The sequence below is a fragment of the Saccopteryx leptura genome, chromosome 1, assembly GCF_036850995.1.
Source record: "Saccopteryx leptura isolate mSacLep1 chromosome 1, mSacLep1_pri_phased_curated, whole genome shotgun sequence".
NCBI lineage: Eukaryota > Metazoa > Chordata > Mammalia > Chiroptera > Emballonuridae > Saccopteryx > Saccopteryx leptura.
Window position 1 is genome coordinate 56,132,378 of NC_089503.1, and position 21,842 is coordinate 56,154,219.

The 21,842-nt window shown below is 38.4% G+C and overlaps 2 protein-coding genes across 2 annotated transcripts; one reads left to right on the forward strand and one right to left on the reverse strand.

Annotated features, from left to right (window-relative positions):
- Positions 1–3,565: 3,565 nt before the first annotated feature.
- LOC136388863 (olfactory receptor 52I2-like) lies at positions 3,566–7,788 on the reverse strand. The gene is made up of 3 exons (XM_066360672.1): positions 7,785–7,788; positions 6,365–6,427; positions 3,566–5,311 (listed from the first exon to the last, which is right to left on the reverse strand). The coding sequence occupies exon 3, from the start codon at positions 5,290–5,292 to the stop codon at positions 4,348–4,350; it is 945 nt and encodes a 314-aa protein (XP_066216769.1). The 5' UTR covers positions 5,293–5,311; positions 6,365–6,427; positions 7,785–7,788; the 3' UTR covers positions 3,566–4,347.
- Positions 7,789–18,389: 10,601 nt separating this feature from the next.
- Positions 18,390–19,343, forward strand: OR52M1 (olfactory receptor family 52 subfamily M member 1). The gene has a single exon (XM_066360673.1). The coding sequence runs from the start codon at positions 18,390–18,392 to the stop codon at positions 19,341–19,343; it is 954 nt and encodes a 317-aa protein (XP_066216770.1).
- Positions 19,344–21,842: the final 2,499 nt, after the last annotated feature.

The following is a 21,842-nucleotide window of genomic DNA, read 5'->3' on the forward strand; positions in this document are numbered from 1 at the left end:
GGTCCCCTTAAACTGAGTTGAGCCTAGACTCTGTGGATCCCTCTGCCTGGCCCCGTGGTCTGCTGCTCCTGAGCCAAAGTCTCTCACTAATCCACTCATGTGAAAGAGCTGAGGTTTAGTCAGACAAGCATTGTCCCCTCGGAGAGGATCAGAGTGGCTCTAACAATGAAGACTTCCCTTTTCTGTAGCTCAGACTCCTTTTTTGCAGTCCCTATTGGTACCATAATTAAGTGAATGAGGACAATAAAGTAGATCCAACCTTCTGGAAGCCTGTTGGATAGGGTTTAAAACCACAGGCCAGAACACTATGCCTATCCAGAGCCGCCTGCAAGGCTGAGGCTAGTGAGAGGAGGCCTCACCTGAAGTTTGCTGCAAATGAGCAAGTGTTGGACCCCGCTTCCTGACCTCCAAAGTGGAGAAATGCATTGCAGATTGGCCAGACCAGTGGTCGGCAAACCATGGCTCATGAGCCACATGTGGCTCTTTGACCTCTTGAGTGTGGCTTTTCCACAAAATACCATGTGCAGGTGCAAAGGCCAGCTTAGGAGTACCCTAATTAAGTTAATAACAATGTACCTACCTATACTGTTTAAGTTTAAAAAATTTGGCTCTCAAAAGCAATTTCAATCATTGTACTGTTGATATTTGACTCTGTTGACTAATGAATTTGCCGACCACTGGGCCAGACCATTCCAGTGGTCATCCCCTCTGAGCGCAAGCTGGCCACAACACTGTGTCCAAGGAGACTTGTCTCCTGGTCCTTCCCTTCCCTGAGTGGCAGGATTGGAAAGCCTGTGAGCTTTGTTTTTATTTTCACTTTATGGATGAGAAAACTGAAATGGCCTTAGTAGAGCAAATTACTTCTTGCAAAGTTGTTGAAAAAAGATTATAAAGTATTTCTCGCATTCAAATGAAATAAGAATAGCAGACTTGCTTCTCAGGTCACGTGTCTGCTTGTCATTCATTACATTTGAGTCTGAAACTTCCCACTTATTTGAAAAGTTTTCCATCTTCCATGGAAAAATGGGTAGAGTGGCTGCATATTCTCCTACCTCACAGGGTTGTTGTGGGAATTTTAGATCCATCTCATACTTTTGTTCCTTTCTCAGGGACAGAGCAAGGCAAGCCATGGGAATTGCCTGTGAAGCCTTCCTATCTCACCTTCTCAGCCAGCATCTTCACAGCAGGGCCTTTGTGTCTCAGGGTCTCTCCTGACGGTCTAGATCCTTTTAGACAGAAAGTGGCCATGCCAGGGGCAAACTCTGGTCCACAGCAGTATATTGTGCATGTATTGTACACATCTCTCCTCTTTGGATTAGAAACAGGACTGTGACTGCAGGATAGAGAATGGAGATAATAATTTGAAAAGGAAAAATGTGCCCAGGAAGGAAGGCTCACTTACCTACAAGTTAGTTATTCTAAAGTTTAGATCTTTTTGTGTTACAAAGGGAATCTGCATTGTTCCGATAACTATATGACAGTCCCCCTGCCTTTGTCTTCTCTAAATATGTGACAGAGGAGAAATAGGGGAAGGAAGTGGAGGGGGGGAATAAGACTAGGCACGAAAAGCCAGTTTGGGAGCCTTATATTATCACGAAGGGGAAATTAAGACTGTATATCTGTACTATTGACGTAAGAGTGATTGCTGTGTGTGGCAAAGATAGTTCACTGCAGGCCTTAAGAGTATGATGTGGGAATGATTGTGTCTAGAAACAAACTTCACAACTAGCATATGAGAATTAACAGCTTTACCTACTGTGAGGGGCTGCAGTATGTACATAACATACTTGTCACCATGACTGTATGACACAACCTTTGATGTAGTTGAGCCGTGAGGGTCTTTTCTGTTAGGGTAGGATTGAGCAGCAAAAATAGTCTTTCTACTTTAATTGTATTGGCTGTTAACATATGAAGAAGGTAAAACAAACCAAAATGGAAAAATAAACTCATTCTGCCCACCATGCTTCCAAGTCACTTCTTAAGCATTACCAGTAGAAGGGGAATGGACTAGTCGGTCACAGACCTGGTCCAGGCAAAGGGCTGAGCTGATCTACAGTAGAGGGACCATGTGTCTTTGTGTAGGGGGCACCCACAAAGTGGGCCAGAGGGGAAGAGGCAGGTAGGCAAGTAGCTATGTGGAGGGTACAGTGCCTGGAAAATTGTTTATAGACTAGAGAAAAAGATCTTTAAGAAATGCTTTCCATTGTATGTTCATAGACACTTAGCAAAAGAGGCTAGGGACCAATCATCATTGTTCTTTTACTATGGTTTTATTAGAACAATCTCTATAAGGTTCAGAGAAACCTAGAATGAGTTAAGAAGTGGAATGTCTTTAATTGTAATATTATATTCTGAGTCTACCTTTTTTCAAGCAGGATTGGTTGTAATATCTTAAAAACAAATATTGAGAGTCTATTGTGGGCACTGGTTAAATGCGCACACATTGCTTCACATAATAAGGCAGGGCTGTATTTGAATGGAGTGGGGAAAGCACAGGATTTTCTGTTTGGGGGTGGCCATGGAAGGGAACCAGCCCACTCTGGAAAGTATGTAGTTCAATAAATATTTGAGTACCAACAGTGGGTGCCAGATAGTTTCAGGGAATTCTAACATGAATGAACACAAAGCTAGCAGGGCAGGTTTTTAATGGAAATATGGTGAAGAGATTTTGGTTTGGGTGCAAGACTATGCCTTTGTTGCATTCTATCAGATAGTCAATTCTTTGGTTTACTTATGAAGAAAGAATAAGTTGACTTTTCAGAATAGAAACCTTATCAAATATGCTTAACCACCTCATCTTGATTTGTTTTTATGTTATGGGGTTGCAAGAGAAAGAGAATTTTCTTTTACTATTCTGGGAGCTCAGTGCATTATCATGTTTCTAGAGCCTGATTTACACTCCACTGGTATTCAGACAGAATATATTCTACTAGAAAAACAAGTCCAATGTTAGTAAAAGATATTGATGCAGCAGAGCTGTTTGGGAGAATTATCACAAGATTTACAGTTATAGAACTGCAGTTCCAATAATTCCTAAAACCACCTCTTAAATTATGGAATTAGAAATCTATTGAGTATATTATTTTAAGTATGTGTGACATGTTTTTGTTTTGATCTTATGTCATGTGCTTTCCTTAGCTGATTTTCAATACCCTCTGTATATTATCATTATTTCTTCCATCAGTGGAAAGGAGATAGTAAGACTCAGATACAGTAACTTATCAATACTATCAGGAAATTATCTTTTATTAAGATTTTCAAATGTACCAGAGTCAAATATATGTACCTCTTATATTGATATATGAAATTTTTATTTTAGCATATGCTGATAATTTATTTGCTGAAAGGGGAAAATATAAAAAACAAGTATCTGGTGAGCTGGAGATTAGCAGTGACATTTCAGCTTCATTCTTGATACTGTTAACTACAAACCTTTTTATCCCAGAGCACACCCCTTAGAGTTGTTCAAAAGAAGAAAGACCTATGTTATATTTGATGTCTCTTACAATTAAGTTACACAAGCAGTACTAGGAGATAAAGCAAAAGATGTTCAAAACCAAACTCACATTGCCTTGGCCCTTGTTGCTTAAAAACAAAAAGTTGGTGATTAGTATACTGACTCCAACAATAGGGGATATAATAAAAGGATATAGAGTTATTTTACTGGACTTAACAATGGTGGTATATATGGGTATCTAAAATGAATTGAAACAGAACCAGAGGCTCAGTTTTTAGTCCCATTTTACTAATCTGCTTCTTTTGCCATGGAACAGATTTCTCTTTCCAAATTGGCTACCATCAGTGATCCCAAGTTTACAGCTCCTCAGATGAACTGGAATCCATTTTGATTGGAGAAAGACTCTGAGCCATGTGTAAGCAGATGACTCAAGTTGAGTGGATTCATCAGTGGGCCAGAAGGCAGAGTTATGTCTTAATAGCTGCTTCTATATAACCACATAAAAAAATGAACAATTCTGACAAAACCAGTCTGGTGTGGGGAAAGCCAAACAGTTGGTTTCTGCATCAGAGGGACTAGTAGGATATTAAGTTTGAAATATGGGTCAGAAGCTAAGGAAAGAAAAACACCAAATCTTCCCAGACTTATCTCTAATTCAGATACTAGTTGATTGAAACCATTCAGTCTGCTGTCAGAAAATTAACCATTTGCATTCTTGCTAGAAATTGACAATTTATGCAATTATATTCTTTACAGCTTCATCTTAGAACTCTTATGATATCAGGTGAACTAAATCAGTTCCATAGATAAGACATATGTAAAGTAGGCTGGAATGCTCAAGATCTCAACAGACTTTGTGTTCATGAACCCAGGTTGGAATGATCAAAGAATCAGTTCATCAGCAAGCTCCAGATTCGCTCCCATATTTGTTTTGTCCTCAGACCATAGATAATGGGGTTTAAAGCAGGTGGGATGATCAGGTATAAGTCGGCAAGCAGCACTTGGATGTGCAAAGGCACTATATCCTGCCCTAGCCAGGCCACATAGATGGATGCTATCCCAGGTAAGTAGTACAGAGCCATAACACTCATGTGGGAACCACATGTGCTTAATGCTTTTAACTGGGCATTCTTGGAGGAGAGACCAAAGACTTCGCGGAGAATCAGGTTATAAGAAGCAGCAATGAAGACCATATCTGCACCCACAATAATGGAAGAACCAATCAAACTATAGAGACTACTGGGCTTGGGGTCTGTGCATGCCAACTTGGCCACAGCTATGTGCTCACAGTAAGAATGGAGAACCATATTGGAGCCACAGAAAGGTAGATGACTCACCATCCAACTTAATGGAGTCATGAATATGACAGCTCTGATGGTGACAGTCACACCCATTCCCAGTATTATTTGAGGTGTGAGAATCTGCTTATAGTGTAGGGGCTTACAGATGGCTACATAGCGGTCAAAAGCCATGACCAGCAGCAGCCCTGTCTCCATAGCTGTGGCTACATGGACAAAATACATCTGAGTGAAACAAGCATTAAAGCTGATGGAGCCGCCTCCTGAGGAGAAGATGCTCACCATCTTAGGCACTACAGAGGATACCATAACAATGTCCACAGCAGCCAGAACACACAGGAAGCAGAACATGGGCTCTCGGAGAGTAGAATCCATCCAGATTATGATCACTAAGAGGGTGTTTCCTACCAGGGCTATGATATACATGGCACTCAGTGAGATAGCCAGCCAAAGGTGTGAAGACTGCAAACCTGGGATACCCACAAGGAAGAAGGTGGCAGAAGTTTCCATTGAGTGGTTGCAGGGCAGCCCCAGCATCACTGATGAGACTGCTTTCCTGTTAATGCATAAAATGATGTAAGAAAACGATGCAATCCTCTATGACTTCTTCTCAGCTGTCGTGTTAGAATAACCTCATAGTATTTTCAGCTCAGGACCAAAAAACTGACATCTGAAAAAGTTATCCTTATCTACCTTCTATACTCTTCATTATTTATTCTTTTTCTCATATTTCATTGTTCAGAGATCAGCTTGTGGATTACTTCCTTTGGAAGTCTCATCTCTACCTCCTCTCCCATTCCATGTCAAAGCTAAATTAGGTACCTTCTGAGCTTTTATGAAATCTCCAATGCTGACCTCTGGGGCCGATGGTAAATTAACAATTCCAATAACTCTACCTATGATTTCATTATATTCAATAATGTGTGTCTTGATCATGAATATACCAAGTTTGTGGTGGTATACAGCGCTGTGGTGCACAGTCCATTAAAAGATTATATGTGTGCTCATTAGAGCAAACAGTTGAATAAAAGGATGGATGAAAAGAAAGCGTTTTTCTTTTATCTATGTATGTACTGTTCTAAATGTTTAATATTTGTTGAATAAAACAATGAACTTCCTGATATTGGACATGTCATATTTTGTATCCCCAGTATAGTACTAGAGAAAAGATGAATGAAGTGTCTTTCTGGTTATTAGTAGATTCACAAAAATAAGGTCATTAGAGAGCATAATTTTTCATAGAAGATAATAAACTGTCTGGAAATATTTATAATCTCTACCTTTATTTAATTCAGCCTGGATTTCCTGTTGAGCTAGGTTCAATTTATAGATCAAATAGCTGCAAATAAAACTTTAGGGCTTCTTTATAGATGGATTCCCCCAATAGGTTTTCAATATAGATAATTCTTTATTCATGATGAACTACCAAGACATTCCAAATGGCAATAAGACATTCTTTAGAAATTTGGGGATACGATTACAAACTGTGGTCTTTAATGAACCAGACATAAAAACAACAACAAATCTTAAACACTAGAAATGCCTTATAATGTAACAGACTGAACAAAGTAATAAGCTCTGCTTTGTAGTCAGATTAAAAGAATCTTACTGTGTATAGTCACTGTGTGAGACTTCTGTCTTCAGTGATAGATCATGAGAATACAAGGGAAAGCTGTTTGATATAGAATGGAAGTGAAGAGGTACAGGTTATCAGAAATATATAGTTCAGGTTATCCCTAAGACTTCTCTGTGTTTTCTGAAATACCACAAACTCAGAGTTGAACATTACTGCGTAAAGAGCTGAAAAAGAGCCTGGAAACCGGAATACCTCTTCCTCCCACTTGCTTCTGATCCGGGATCTCCCTCTTGGGCTGCCCTGTATAAATCTACCTTCATCCAGATGCCAGTCTCAGTTGTGCCTGGCCCATCTTTCCTCTCTCTACCCTGGCAACTTCTAGCTGGTCATATTTTCATCCCCTTGAGGATCTTATTTTTCTCATTTCTCTTTCCTCTTAATTAGTACTGCTAGAGGTTTCTATATTTTATTAGTCTTTTTAAATGACAAGACATTTAATTTGGTGAGTCATTTTTTTCTTTTTTAATTTTTATTTTACTCTTCAATCTGTTGCTACTGAAAACTTTCTTGCTAAAATCAACAATGATCTCTATCAATGACCTGTTGTCAATCCAGTGATTTCTTTTCATTTTTTACTTTACCTGACCTTTCCAAAACATTTACCATTACTGCTTACTCCTTTTTTATATTTTTCATTGAAGTGTATCGTACATACTGTAAAATGCACAAATCTCAGGTATATAGCTTGATAATGTTTTATAAAGTGAACACATGAACACACCCACATGGCCACTACCCGGATCAAGATACAGACAGAGTTGCTTCCTGGTTGTTAAGATGATCTCAGAAAGCTCTGATCAAGAGCCCTCTTAGGACAGTTCCAGCCCATAGCCTGCCCTGCCTTTAACCTTGCAGTAACATTCACAGAAAGACCTGGAGGGGGCCAATCACTAAAAATAAAAGGCTTAGATGAGCCACTTAACTCCAAGAAATAAGTTATAGGATATGTTAGGATTTTTCAGTCCTATTTAAAGGACAGGAAATACACAATTGTCTAAAGGTAAAGGCAGTAAATAACTCATTTGATATAACCTTTGTGTTTATGATAACACTATGCCTCTCTTCTACAACCAAATAAAGATGCGCCCAATCATCCCTACTGCTGTTTCTTTCCCTATAACTCCTTTGGTCTCTGAAAACTGTCTTATCATACCATGATTAAATTTATCCCTTTTTCTCTCAGCTTTGACCCAAAGTAATCACATGTCCCCTACTCTTTCTCCACACTCCCCATGTTCTCAGCATTTCCAGAAGGTGATATTGGCATCATAGTACCCACCAGGCCTGGCCAGACCTTTATAGTAAAGTGGAGGGCTTATATCATCATTTCTAAGGTGACCCTGGCTTTCAGACTCCATCATCCTGATGCCCAGTCCCCAGGTCTGTTACTCACATCCCTGGAGTTTTCTCTATTCAATGTCCTCTCATGTCTCTGCATTTCTTTCACTCAAAAGAATGGAGATTTATACAGGACCCTTCAGGAGGAGCTGTAAGTGCAGCATAAGATCAAAGATGAACCACATAGAGTCATGGTGAGTATGTCACTTTCAAAGACCTCCCCCTGGGAGTCCTTCTTCCTCTTTAGGTTCTCTATCATCCTGCATGTCCCTGGACCCCTCAGCTCCCCTCGGCCTCTGCCCAATAACCAAACACTGTAACAGCTCCAGAGACTGGCTCTTCTCTGTGCTCTGGCCCCTAGGGTGTTCCTGATTGCAAGAGGAGGCAGATGCTTAGTGGATGAAGAGTCTTTGTTTCTTCAAGTCCTCAGAGGATACTTAAGATTGGGGAGAATATAGAGTGCATCCTGCAAAGAAAACAAAATGCCCAAGATTAGTCAGATTTGCAAAAACCTGTGTGTGCCAACCACCCTACTGAATGCTTTTCAGTTCAATTTTCACAACCCTCTAAAGCAGGTGTCAGGAACCTTTTTGGCTGAGAGAGCCATGAATGCCACATATTTTAAAATGTAATTCCATGAGAGCCATACAGTATGTTTAACACTAAATACAAGTGAATGTGTGCATTTTATGTAAGACCAACACTTTTAAAGTACAATAAGACTCTGATTCCTTTTAATAACGTTGTTATGCTGTTGCTAACCAATGATGAATAAAGTACTTCTTACCATTAATGTGACTTCTGGTGCTGCATGGTTTTGCTGGTGGCTTTGTAGTCTGGTTGATATGTGGTGAGGTTAAGTTTCATGCAGGCATTGAGACTTCTATCCGTTAAACGTGATCATAGGTTGGTCTTAATGTTCTTTAGATGTGGGAAAGACTGCTCACATGCATACGTAGAGCCAAACATTGTCAGTACAGCAATAGTCTCATGCTGCAGTGTGTGATATGTGACGGGAAGCATGTTCCAAGTTTTGACAATCAGCTGGTCCGCAGGTTGAAGTTTTTTCATTTCTCCCCACTTGTGTTTGCTTGCCAACTCTGCTTGCTGTCGTGCAGTCTTTCCAAATCTTCATTCAGGAACTTGAACTTATTCACTCACATGTCTGAGGCCTTCAGGTCAGCAGCTTGTAGCTCAAAATCTCTGACGGAGACACCAGGAATGTAACTCAGGTCGGCACTGTCCACTGCACACTCCTGTGGATGGGTGATGAACTTAAAAAGACTAGTGCGCTCACGAAATTCTCCAAAGTGCACTTTGAATGACTGCAGGAGATTAGATGTGAAGCCCGCTAGCTGCTGGAGATCAAGATGTTGAGCAGGGTCACTTGCTGTGCATGCATCTTTAAACTCTCCCAGTTTTTCAAAGTGTAGTAAATGACCTGTTTCAAAGTCAGCTATGAAGAGTTCCAGCTTGTTTTCAAATGCAAACACTGCTTGTTGAAGGGATAAGACTGTATTTCCAATGCCTTGCATTTTCACATTGAGCTGGCTCAGATGTTCAGTCATGTTTATGAGATAGGAGAACTTCAGGAGCCACTCAGTGTTTAGCTAACTCAGGATGCTCAACATTTTTCATTTCAAGAAAAGTTCAGATTTCGCTCAGAGAAGCTGCGAAATGGCTGAGCATCTTCCCTCTTGACAACCAACGCACATTGCTGTGCAAAAGCAGACCAGGATAATTATTCCCAACTTCATCCAGCAGTGTTTTAAACTGGCGATCATTCAAAGCTCGGGCAACACTAAAGTTGACCACCCAAATGACCAGCGACATCACCTCACCAAGCTGCTCACCACACATCTGAACACATAGCACCTCCTGATGTAGGATGCAGTGAAAACTTAGGATGGGTCTCTTTTCATCTTCATGAAGAAGCGCTATGAATCCTCTGTTTTTCCCCACCATGCACGGAGCACCATCAGTACACACCGAAATAAGTTTATCCATCGGTAGATTTTTTTCTTTAGCGAACTCAGTGAAAGACTTGAATAAATCCTCCCCTCTTGTTGTCTCTTTCATAGGCAAAACAGCAAGACTTTCCTCACGTAGTGTGTCACCGACAGCATACCTTGCAATCACGCTGAACTGGGATAAATGGCTTACATCTGTTGACTCATCCAAAGCGAGAGAAAAGAATGGTGCTGCATTTATGTCCTTCATTTGTGTTGCCTCAATTTGATTTGCCATCATGATAGTACAATCGTGAACAGTTTTTGCCAACAGAGGCATGTCTTTTATTTGTTTGATTATCTTGTCTTTATCTGAAAAGTCATCAAAAAGTTCATTGGCAACATCAAGCATGAATATTTTGGCATACTCCCCATCTGTGAATGGCTTTCCATTTCTCACAATTGCTAAAGCACCAGCAAAGCTAGCCAAATTCCAGTCACCTTGTTGAGTCTAAACACAGAGTTGTTGCTGACTAGCTTGCACTCTGCACAGTAGTAGCTCTTGACATGCTTTCTTCCTGCTGTCCTTTGCTGGATATTTCAGTGCAAATGTAGTATGGCATGTGTCAAAGTGCCACTTTATATTTGACCGCTTCATCGATGCAATTTTATCATTGCATATTAGACACACTGCAGAACCTGCTCTCTCCACAAAGGCGAATTCCTCTGTCCATTCCTGCTGAAAAGTACAATACTCCTCATCCTTTTTTCTTTTAACCATCTTCTTCATCAAAAGGGTTTCTGCAATTAGCTAGCTGACTACTTGATTAAAAAGAGGGAAGTTTACTTCCTGACCTCACAACAACCCGTGTACGTTATGCATTATCCAATAAAAATTTGATGTTGTCCCGGAGGACAGCTGTGTTTGGCTCCAGCCACCCTCAACCTTGAACATGAGCGGTAGGAAATGAATGGATTGTAATACATAAGAATGTTTTATATTTTTAATGTTATTTTTTTTTATTAAAGATTTGTCTGCGAGCCAGATGCAGCCATCAAAATAGCCACATCTGGCTGGTGAGCCATAGGTACCTGACCTCTGCTCTAAAGTAACTGCCATTATTACATCTTCACTTTATAGATGAAACTGAGGGGAAGAGAAGGTCACAAAACTAGTAAGCCAGAGTCATGACTCAACTTCTAGCAAATGTAATTCATTTCTTTGTTGTAGAACTCTTCGCACTGATAGTATACTTAATTTCTCAAAGTCCATATCACCATTCAGTTCAGTTCCTCAATTCTTCCTGGGGGCTTGTAGTGGGCTTCACTGTTTAATATTTCTTGTGACTCTCTGTTATAAAGTCCCATTTGAACAAAGAAGGGAAGTGGAGTAAAGGAATGAAGAAAATAAGCTTTTCAAACTTGGGGAACGGCATGGACTTCAGCACAAAGATATAAAAAGACAAAACATTTTCCAAAAATAAGGCAGAAAGAATGAGTGCAGGATGTTTGAAAGAGAATGAAAATGAATGAGGGCAAAAAATAAATTAGGTGTATGCTCCATATTTTGAAGGTCATGACTTCTACTTGGGCATCATCATGGCACAGTAAGAAAGCTAAGGGAAAGAAGCCAACAGGCACAATATATCAAATTTATTTTTTAATGTCAAATGTTTTAGAAGTATATGGAAATATATAAAACCAAGAGATGATGTTACATGCAGAGACTGTATGTAACTAGAGTTTCTAGTGACGTGAATTGTGAGAGGCCTTTGTTTCCATTGTGGGCTAAGCAGTGCTTCATGCCTTCCTCAACCTGACTCATCACATTCCAAAAAATGGAAGGAGGTGCTTGAAGTTAAATTTACCAGACTTATCATCTATTAGAAGGTCTAGTCTTCAGACCTGTGAGAGAACTAGTCCCCAAACTGTTGTCCTTAAATGTTTAAACTCTAAAGCCTGTGAAGCCTATACAATAATCCAGAGAATAGGCCAGAATGTAAACCTAAATAAACAACAATGTGGAATATTGATAGAAAAGTGAGCAATCAAAGGTAAAAGGCATGCTAACTAAATAGCCCCAGCATGAGATGAAACAGCTAAACTTCGACAGTGCCAATGAGGACAGATGGAGCACCTCTTCTTGGGATTCAATCTGACTTCTGCTGAGGCATTAATGGCAGGAGCAGATCCTTACAAACAGAGTGTGGCCTCAACTCATCACATCCAGTACCATGGGAGAAGGGTTTCAAAAGGAAGACGAAGCATTCCCAAAATGGTGAAGACTCAAGATAATAGAATAACAATAGAGAGAAAAGTTCTCTATAGAAACAAGAGCTTTCAATATCTTTGATTCTTCTACCCTTTAGAACATAATAAGAAAGATTAAATCTACAACTCACTAGGCCAAACTTTATTTGGACATGCCACCATGGCATAAGAGCAAGTGTCAGGCATAGGTGTATTGGTGTGTTTGAATGTGCATACAATCATCCATGTAAGTAAGTATTGAGACACAGTCCTGTTTCTATCATACAACCTTCTTGCTTGAGCTACTTTTTATTAGGATCCTGTCATAGCTTCCAAGTAGGTAATTTTATTTTGTGCCATGAGGAACCAGCCACAATACCATCTAGTGAAAACAGTCTACAAGATTTCAGTTGCTTCTTCACAAAGTATCTCTTTAGTATAGAAAACAGATGAATTTTTCATACAGCAGAAAAATTCTCCTTAGAGTTGGATCAGTTTAACAAGTCTCTTAAGTTCAGGATTTAAATAGAGACACATCAATTACTTATAATCTTTACATTTCTGTCATGAGAATCTTTACTTCCAACTCCCTACATGCATCCTTCCCTAAGGTATCCATTGCTATAAAGCTAACCAATAAAAACAAGCAAAATTTAAGTGAGCATTTAATTTTATTTTCCAAATTTGTTTGTTTATCATATTTGTTTCATGGTTGAATAAAAAGCAACAATAAAAATTGAAAAAAATGAATATATTTTTGTTGTATGTTTACATTGTATTTCAGTGAATTTTATTTATGTCTTTAGTCAATATTAATTGTATTTTAAAATTATGACTGTAACCATTTCTGGGAATTACATTTTATCACACATTGGTTAGAAAATTAAATATAGAGTTGGATGTGAAAAGCAATTACAAAAAGCACATTGTTAACATTTAGAGAGTGAACACTCAACCTCGCTCTCTCAAAATGGCACCTGAGTAATAGAAAGGAGAATGATAGGAAATACAGACAAGGGCCAATAGGCCCATCAGGAGATTGAAATAAGATTTCAAGGTCTAGCAATAAGGATACAGGAGAGAAACTATATTGTGTGAATAATTAGGAAATCCCATTGAGGGTTCTCATAAATTAAGATGGAATATTACAAATTTCTAATAGTGATTGTAAAAGTATCTCTTTGTATACATGTCAGAACTTTTCTATGGAAAACATAAATCTTTGCCATATTTTATGAATTATTCTCTCTACTTAAGAATATTTAGTGTATGGTGGCCTGACCTGTGGTGGCACAGTGGATAAAATGTCGACCTGGAACGCTAAGATCGCCTATTCAAAACCCCAGGCTTGCTTGGTCAAGGTTCATATGGAAGTTGATGCTTCCTGTTCCTCTCTCCCCTCTTCTCTCTATTTCTCTCCTTTATCTAAAATGGATAAATAAAATCTAAAAAATAATAACAATATTAAGTACTGTATATTGTAAAAAGAAATGGGAAAAGAAATAGTTCAAAATAAATATATTGGACACAAATTGTTCAAATATTGACATGTTTATGCTCTGTAGAAGTCAAAAAATGAAAACAATATTTTGCTTTGTTTTTCTCATCTATATAATGAATATTTTAAAAATTACTACAGGGAAATTTAGTAAACGAACTCAATGCTAGATTAAACAACTGGACAAAACACTTTTGGAAAATAATTTGATAGTAGAATTCTTTAGGCCTCCACAATGGTTGAAAATTTTCCCTGCAATTCTGTCCTAAGGTTAAACCAAAAAAAAAGCCTATTGACAAATATGTATGCTCTACTTGCTATAGAGGGAATACAAAAACTAGACTTGCTACTACTCTAGTGTAGGTTAAAGTAACCACAGACACGGACATGCAAACTATTGCAACTTGTGTTTGCAAATATTTTAATTGAAAAAGCTAGAAGCAAAATTAAAGATTAAAATGTTGATGAATTCATATTTAAGTAATTTTCTGCTTTATTTATATAGTGTAGATTTTATATTGTTTGTTTTTAAATAGCATAAGCAATGATTAACAAAACAAAGGTTTTCATATTGGTTATATCAGTATCTGATGCTTTTCCCCCTGCCCTTCTCTTATGAACTTTCCCAATGTTCCTCTTTAAGTCTCTGAAAACCTCAAACCTAGGGAGAGAATAGAGACCTAGAGCCGGCCAACATCCCCAGCAAGAGAATAGAAATAAATGTTTATAATCTAGCCCTGGGAGATGAAGTGGGATGAGGAGTGAAGACCGCTCCCAAGAGGGGTCAGTGAAGATCCAGAGGGAAGGGTGCAGGTTTCTCTGTGCAACCCTTGGGAAATAACTTACTATTTTCAGCCTCTGGATAAAGAGGGGAGGACACAGGAGAAAATATTAAAAAGACCAGGGTCCTGGCCTCCTCCTTTACTGTGAAATTTGTCCAGGCATCTTGACAAGAGGTGATCACTGTAAGAAACAAAGCCTAGAGCTCCGTGGATGGCACCCCAGTGGGTAAGTACATTCCAGAGATAAGACCAAAGTCATTAGAAACATTTCAATTTTTAGAAACTACATTTGACTTTGGTTCATTTAGGACTTACCTTCTTCACAGTTCTAGTCAAAAGTTGAGGAAATAAATTGGCCCTAGTTTGGCCTGGATTAGGCATTAAAGAAGAGGAGAAATCCCAAAGTTTCCCCAGTGTTTTTTTGCTTAGTGCTCCCCATTGTACAGAGTAAAGATTAGACTATTCCAGCCTGATTGGGCCTCTAGCCTGCTCCAGTCAGGCAAGATCTCCTGAGTTGATTCTTACACAATCAGCAGGTTTCTTCAATTGATTATGTCCATGTGTAAAGGTCTATTCATACAGCTGGGAAAAAGGATATGAAGTCACTAATGTCATATGGAAATAGTACTATGTCTGTGTTCCGTGGAAGACAGCCACGAACCAAGGGGAGGGGTCCATAAGAAGGGAATACAATGCCTATTCCAGAGGTCAGGCATCCTAACATTTGACCTTCTGTGAGTGCACACACACACATACACATGCATAAAGCATCTCTAATGTAGCTATTAGTCCCTTCATTTAACAGACTGGGAAATAGAATAGAACACTGAGACAGAGAGATTACACTCCCTAAATCACACATCCAGAAACAGTGGAGTTAGTATTTGAACCTAAATGGGTATTGCTTCAAATCCATGTTTATTTCACCATAACAAAACATCTCTCAGGAGCCTCAGACCCACCATCAGAATGCCTTTTCCAAGATTTGAAGGCATGGCACTAGTGTCCAGGTAAGAATGCCCTGTGTGGGCTGACACAGAAAATATTTTTCAGTAATATTCTAAATAAAGCAACTCAACATAAGTGCTACGACCTAGTTCAAACAAACCACCAGTCAAGAAGCCAATTACCAAATGGGAGGATTTTATTTTTAAACATACATTCACATTTTCTTTGTCCCAGTCTAAAACAATTTCACTGATTAAACTAGGTCTGGCACAAATCCAAGTATTAGGGTTTTATTGAGTCTTATGACATTGGTTCTTTTGTGACGAAGAACAACTACCTGACCTCTCCTGACAACGAGTAAGTGATTAGGCCCCTTTCTGCTTTAGGATGGTCGTTCATCACAATAATTTGAGAACACTTCCAACAGTCTTCCTGTTCTTAGATAAAACTGTATACTAACTAGTGTTCCCCTTAAATCTCTGTCCCATCTCTACAATCCCTAGACTTTTAAAGCATCCTTAAAAATGTTCTGTGAAACAGAAACACAGGAGACTATTCCAATTTGCAGAATGCAAATTTCAGGTCTGCTCCCCAAAGTGAGCAGTAGAATCCAGGGAAAGGGAGCTGTTGCTATGCGCCACGGTCTCACACTCATTCTGTTTGCTCTTTATACTTATCCTTTGCAGTTGATGTTCTCCCCACTTTTCATAATAAAAGAACTTAGACTTTAAGAGGCTAGGCAATTTGCCCAAACACTGAATAAGAAAAAGACCTGAAGTGGGAAAACTTGTTTGGTAGATGGCAAAGCTGTTGACCTGAGCTGGTACTGTGGTACTGCCTCCTAGGACTTCTCTGTCCCTTTCTTTTCTTATCCTATAGATTGACAAAAACTTCCATTTGATCCCCTGAGGGAGTGACTTCACACATGTTATCATTTATTAGCATATTAAAGTACACAATTCACAGAATTTTAAAGTAAGAATTAATGTAGAAGAATGCATGTGAACCATTGTAAAGTTTACAAAACTTTTTTTTTTTCAACACCCACTCAAAGACTGACCCACAAGTAAGGAAACTCATAAAAAAAATAAAAATAAAAAAAACCCCTTAAAATTGTGTTGGAATATGAATTAAGAATCCATGAGGTTACATAAAAGTATTTCTTATGCTTATTTCCTTTCTTTCTTTCTTTTTTTTTTTTTTAGGTGAGAGAAGGAAAGATAGTGAGGCAAACTCCTGAATGCGCCCCACAACCAGGATCCATCTGGCAATGCCAATGCTCAGGTACCGGGCTATTTTTAGTTCCTGAGGCTGACCCTATCAGACCAACCGAGTTATCCTCAGTGCCCAGGGCCACACGCAAACCAATTGAACCACTGGCTGAGGGAGGGTAGAGGGACAGAAGAGGTAGAGGAAGGGGTGGAGAAACAGTCACTTTGCCTGTGTGCCCTGACCCGGAATCGAAACCAGGACGTCCATACTCTGGGCTGACACTCGATTCACTAAGCCACCAACCAGGGCCATCTATTTCTTATGAAGTAAGCTATTTATGTTTAGACAAGAATATTTGAAATGTGCATGAGTTTATGTCAGACAATGGGGGAGAATTCAGTGACTACTGGCCACTTATTCCGTTATAGGCTAGAGATACCAAAGAAGGCTTTGTAGAGAAGTGATCTGGGATGGGCCTTGAAGAATGAGGGAAATTTGCTTGGATAAAAGTCAAAAAGGTGATAAACCTCTCAGTGAAAACATGACTGTTTGAAGAAATGCACCATAGTGAGTGTGATCATGGGGAGTCTAAACTTTGACTCTGCTAGGAATCTGATGGAAAACATGAGGATATCAAGCCCAAGAAATGGTAGGATGCAAATTAGACCTTCAGCTTATGAACCTTTAGGATGTGAAGAAATAGGAGCCATTATTAGATCCTTAGTGAGAGGACCTTATAGGCAGAAGAGCAAGAAGTTGGACAAGTGACAGCCTGGGCTTCATGCTGACCTCTGCCTCTTCAAAGAATAGAAAATAGTCAACAGGACCCATTTCACTGAGCACATCCTTCTTGGTCTCTGTAGTTCATTCTTTTTAATCACTATCATCAGATAATGAAGCAAAATATTCATTGAAATTTATTCATAAAAAGATGCATCTCTTCTTTTATCTACTTCTAATTATATACAATGCCTAGATTATCAGAAAGTTTAAGGTAAAACTTACTTAAGAAACTTGACCTTTCATTATCATTTTAACCATGAAATCTGGGCAGCCTTAATAAGATAGTTTGTTTGTTTGTTTGTTTGTCTTTTAGAATTAGGTCCTATGCCAAACATCTTTGAAAAAGTCATTTAGATTTGATAATATGACCAAACCAGTGTTAAACCTTCAGAGAAAAGTAATTGTACATCACTAATATAAGGGGATAATTTAATAAGGAAAATGTTTTTGATTGGGTTTTAATAATTTAGATTATTTTTAAAGTTCTTGGCCATTTTTAAAAGATAGAATATATGTACAAAAGGAAAAAAACATAAAGAAGGCTATGTTTTTAAGTTAAAGTACATTTCTATATAACACATATATATTTGAATGAAATTCTAACATAATCTTCCTCCCACCATTCCCTCACTTACTGAATTATGTAAACATTTTACAATGTAAATATATAGCTGTAAAAATGTTATATGCATAATTCTAAGTCATTGAATCAATGTACTAGAATTTAAACAATGTTTTATTTTTAAACACATATTTCTTCCAACTTTTCATTATTATAAAATCAATAACTACAAATAGCAAATCATTGCTTGTTATTGATGTTATAATGTTACTATAGATACAGTAATACGTATATGCACATTACATGGATTTACATTTAATTACTGCTCATAGAACTCTTCTGTATTTTCTATTTCCTTTAGAAAAATTTCCCCAAATCAATGTTACTGGATGAACAATTTTGGAAACTTCTATAGTGGAGTAGGGCAATTTAGCAGCAGAAGTTATGAGCATGACTATTTCTACATTTCCCAGTGGGTGTTTTCATGCATACTTTTCTTTGTAAAATATGTAATGTCAATTTTCAAGAAGGCATTTGTAATTTGTCTTTATTATAGGTTCCATCAGTTGGCCAGGATGGAAATAAGAACTACTAGTCTACAGCTTCCAAAGGCAATCTCTCTCACAGAAGTTAAAAGCTAAAACTTAGAGCTCCTAGATACTTCACACCCTCAGATATGTTTATGTCTAATAATGCCTGCTTAGCGCCTACTTCTTTCTGGCTCACTGGTATCCCAGGACTGGAGTCTCTGCACATCTGGTTCTCCATCCCCTTTGGCTCCATATACTTGGTGGCCATAGTGGGGAATATCACCATTCTGGCTGTGGTCAGAGTAGAGCGCAGCCTGCACCAGCCCATGTACTTCTTCTTGTGCATGCTGGCTGTCATCGACCTGGTTCTGTCCACTTCTACCATGCCCAAACTGCTAGCCATCTTCTGGTTTGGTGCTCACAACATTGACCTAGATGCCTGCTTAGCCCAGATGTTCTTCGTCCACTGTTTTGCCACCGTTGAGTCAGGCATCTTCCTTGCCATGGCTTTTGATCGCTATGTGGCCATCTGTGACCCACTACACCATACTTCAGTGCTCACCCATGCAATGGTGGGTCGTTTGGGCCTGGCTGCCCTCCTCCGGGGAGTACTCTACATTGGACCTCTGCCCCTGATGATTCGCCTGAGACTGTCCCTTTACCGAACCCAAATCATTGCCCACTCCTACTGTGAGCACATGGCCATGGTTACCTTGGCATGTGGTGACACAACAGTCAATGACTTATATGGAATGGGAATTGGCTTCCTAGTATTGATCCTGGATTCATTAGCCATCACTGCCTCCTATGTGATGATTTTCAGGGCTGTGATGAGGCTGGCCACCCCTGAGGCTAGGCTTAAAACACTGGGGACATGTGGTTCTCACATCTGTGCCATCCTTGTCTTCTACATCCCCATTGCTGTTTCCTCTCTTACTCACCGCTTTGGCCATAATGTGCCTCCACATATCCACATTCTTTTGGCCAACTTTTACCTACTCATCTCACCCATCCTCAATCCAGCTGTCTATGCTGTCCGTACAAAACAGATTCGACAGAGACTTCTTCACATTCTAAAAGCTGGGGCTCAGCCTAAGTAACTATTCTACACCTATTTAGTGATGGCCAGAAAATGTCCTGACTGGGGAAGCCAATGCAATGCGACCATGCAACTGAGTCTTACCTGAGTTGTGGAGATAAGGGTCTACGAGGAATGCTAGAATATATTCTGTTTGACCATAAATTTTCTGAAAGTGAAGAAGGGAGTACCTGAAATATCTGAACGTGTAAAGAAATCAAGGCATAAGTTTTTGTACTACAACATCTTTTTTCTTATTTGACTTTGTCAAATTAAGTACAGTAGACACAATCATGCGGAGCACAGAAGTAGGATCATTTCTATTTTTGACCTTTTTTGGAAAAGAATTTGTAGTTCCTCTTTGGAGAGTGTTATGAACAATTTCTAGAAGGTAAAATTATATGCTAGCACCTTCTTGAAGACCATTTACAAATTTCATTAGTAAAAGCCTGGAAAACTTCAACTCTGTTGGCAAGTTTTTCTAATCCTTTTGAATTGTCTCAGAAAAGGCCTTTTGTGGAGGATAGAGGCAATATGAATATTAGAAATCTCAACCTCCATCACCTGTTAAATTTAATTTTCTAAAAAAGGAAAGGAAAGAAAGAAAGAAGAAAGAAAGAAAGAAAGAAAGAAAGAAAGAAAGAAAGAAAGAAAGAAAGAAAGAAGAAAGAAAGAAAGAAAGAAAGAAAGAAAGAAAGAAAGAAAGAAAGAAAGAAAGAAAGAAAGAAAGAAAGAAAGAAAATTTTAACTTAATGGGACCCAGCTTCCAATAGGCATTAAAATTCTGAAGCCAGATCATTTCCCCATTTAAACATATAGATGGAAATGTAATATTGCATATACCCTCCCAACAATAGAGTTACTGGAAGTAAGGAGGAATAAACAGAAAGACATTGGGAGATTTTGTTTTGGAGGCCCTGAAATGGTATACATGAAGGACAGCAGTCATACTGAAATAATAAAGTGACATAGTTAGAAGAAGGTAACAGTTGGATTATTGCCATGAAACAGGTTGGGTAGAGAATGAAGTAAGGGTGATGAGAATACACAAAGACTCAGTGGTAGATACCAACCTTGAAATAATTTTAGATCTTTGGTGAATTCTTGCTTCAAATTTAATATTTTGATAGGATTATATCCTTTTTATATTTATTGATCATAAAAATTTCATAATGAAATTACTATTTCAAGCTAGAAACCAACAGAAATTGTGGTAATATAGAAAAATAGAATAAAGCAATCACTTCTAATTATAGTTATTAAAAATTATGGTATGTCCATGTTAGTTCTAAAATATTTTAGACTTTAAAATGCACATCTCACCTCTTTGGTTTACAAACTGTTACAAAAATCTAAGAGAGCTAAAGTGACTTACCTTAGGTTAAAAATAAATTATCTTAGTATTTTGAAAGTATAGTCTAAAGTCAATGATTAAGCCAGAGGTAAAATTCAAGCTTCATATTATTTTTAAAAAAAAAAAAAAAAAAAAACCACCCAGGATATTACAAACTCTTTTTTCAAGTTCAGCTAATTTCAAATTTTATTTTCTTATAATTCTATGCCTAAACCTAAGGTTGGCTGCATCATATATATTTTTCTCCATAGTTTTAAGGTAAGGGTTGCTAATTCTCCCATCTTCTAATCAAGTGCCCTGGAGTCCAGTGCCAAACTCAAGTCCACTTGTTGGGGAAAGGTTATGTTCTATGAACATAATTTTAGTGCCACATTTAATCTACCTGCTGACTTTTATTAGGAGTTGATAAAAGAACACTATAAAAGCTTCAGATGTAGAAGCTTATTTTACAGCATTATCTCCTGACCATGACCCTAGGCTTTGGAGAAAACAAAGAAAAACTCATCAGTGGCACTGATGCTGGGGGAAATGACAAGGAACTTTTGTCACGGAATAGCTTTTTGGCATAATGCCTAAAATCTATTTATACTGTGTTAGCAGAGAGTGTATATGGATATTAAAGGCTTTTAATCTGGACTTAGTACTAAACCTTCTAAATGTAATTAACTTTCTAGCCAAATAATCTCAGAAACTCCACAGTAAGGTATTTCTCTCTAGAAATCTGCTTGGTCTACCAGAGATCAAAACCAAATATCAATCATCTCTAGCTTCTTCATATGGCATTGAATAGTTGGGAATAAAGAAGAGAAAATACAATCTGTATGTATGCTCCTGCATTATCTAAGGACAACAACCCGTGACAACACCCATGCCTAGCAGACTCAAGGTGTAAAGTTGGTTACAGTAGAGTATTTTATTCTGTTGTCAATTGTACTTATGGCTGGACTATGAGTTATGAAGGGGTTATCTCAGAACAAGATGGAATAGAACATGTAGTGGTAAATGCAGTATGGGGCCATGGCAGAAGTCCAGTAATTTCATCTCTCTTATTCAAAGCCAACATCTTGTTTCTCCTTCACACAAATAGCTCTGTTCCCTTTTTATCACCCATCCCAGGGTGAGAGTAAAAGACACTGTCATCAACCCCTTTTGAGTTTGCAAGTCTTC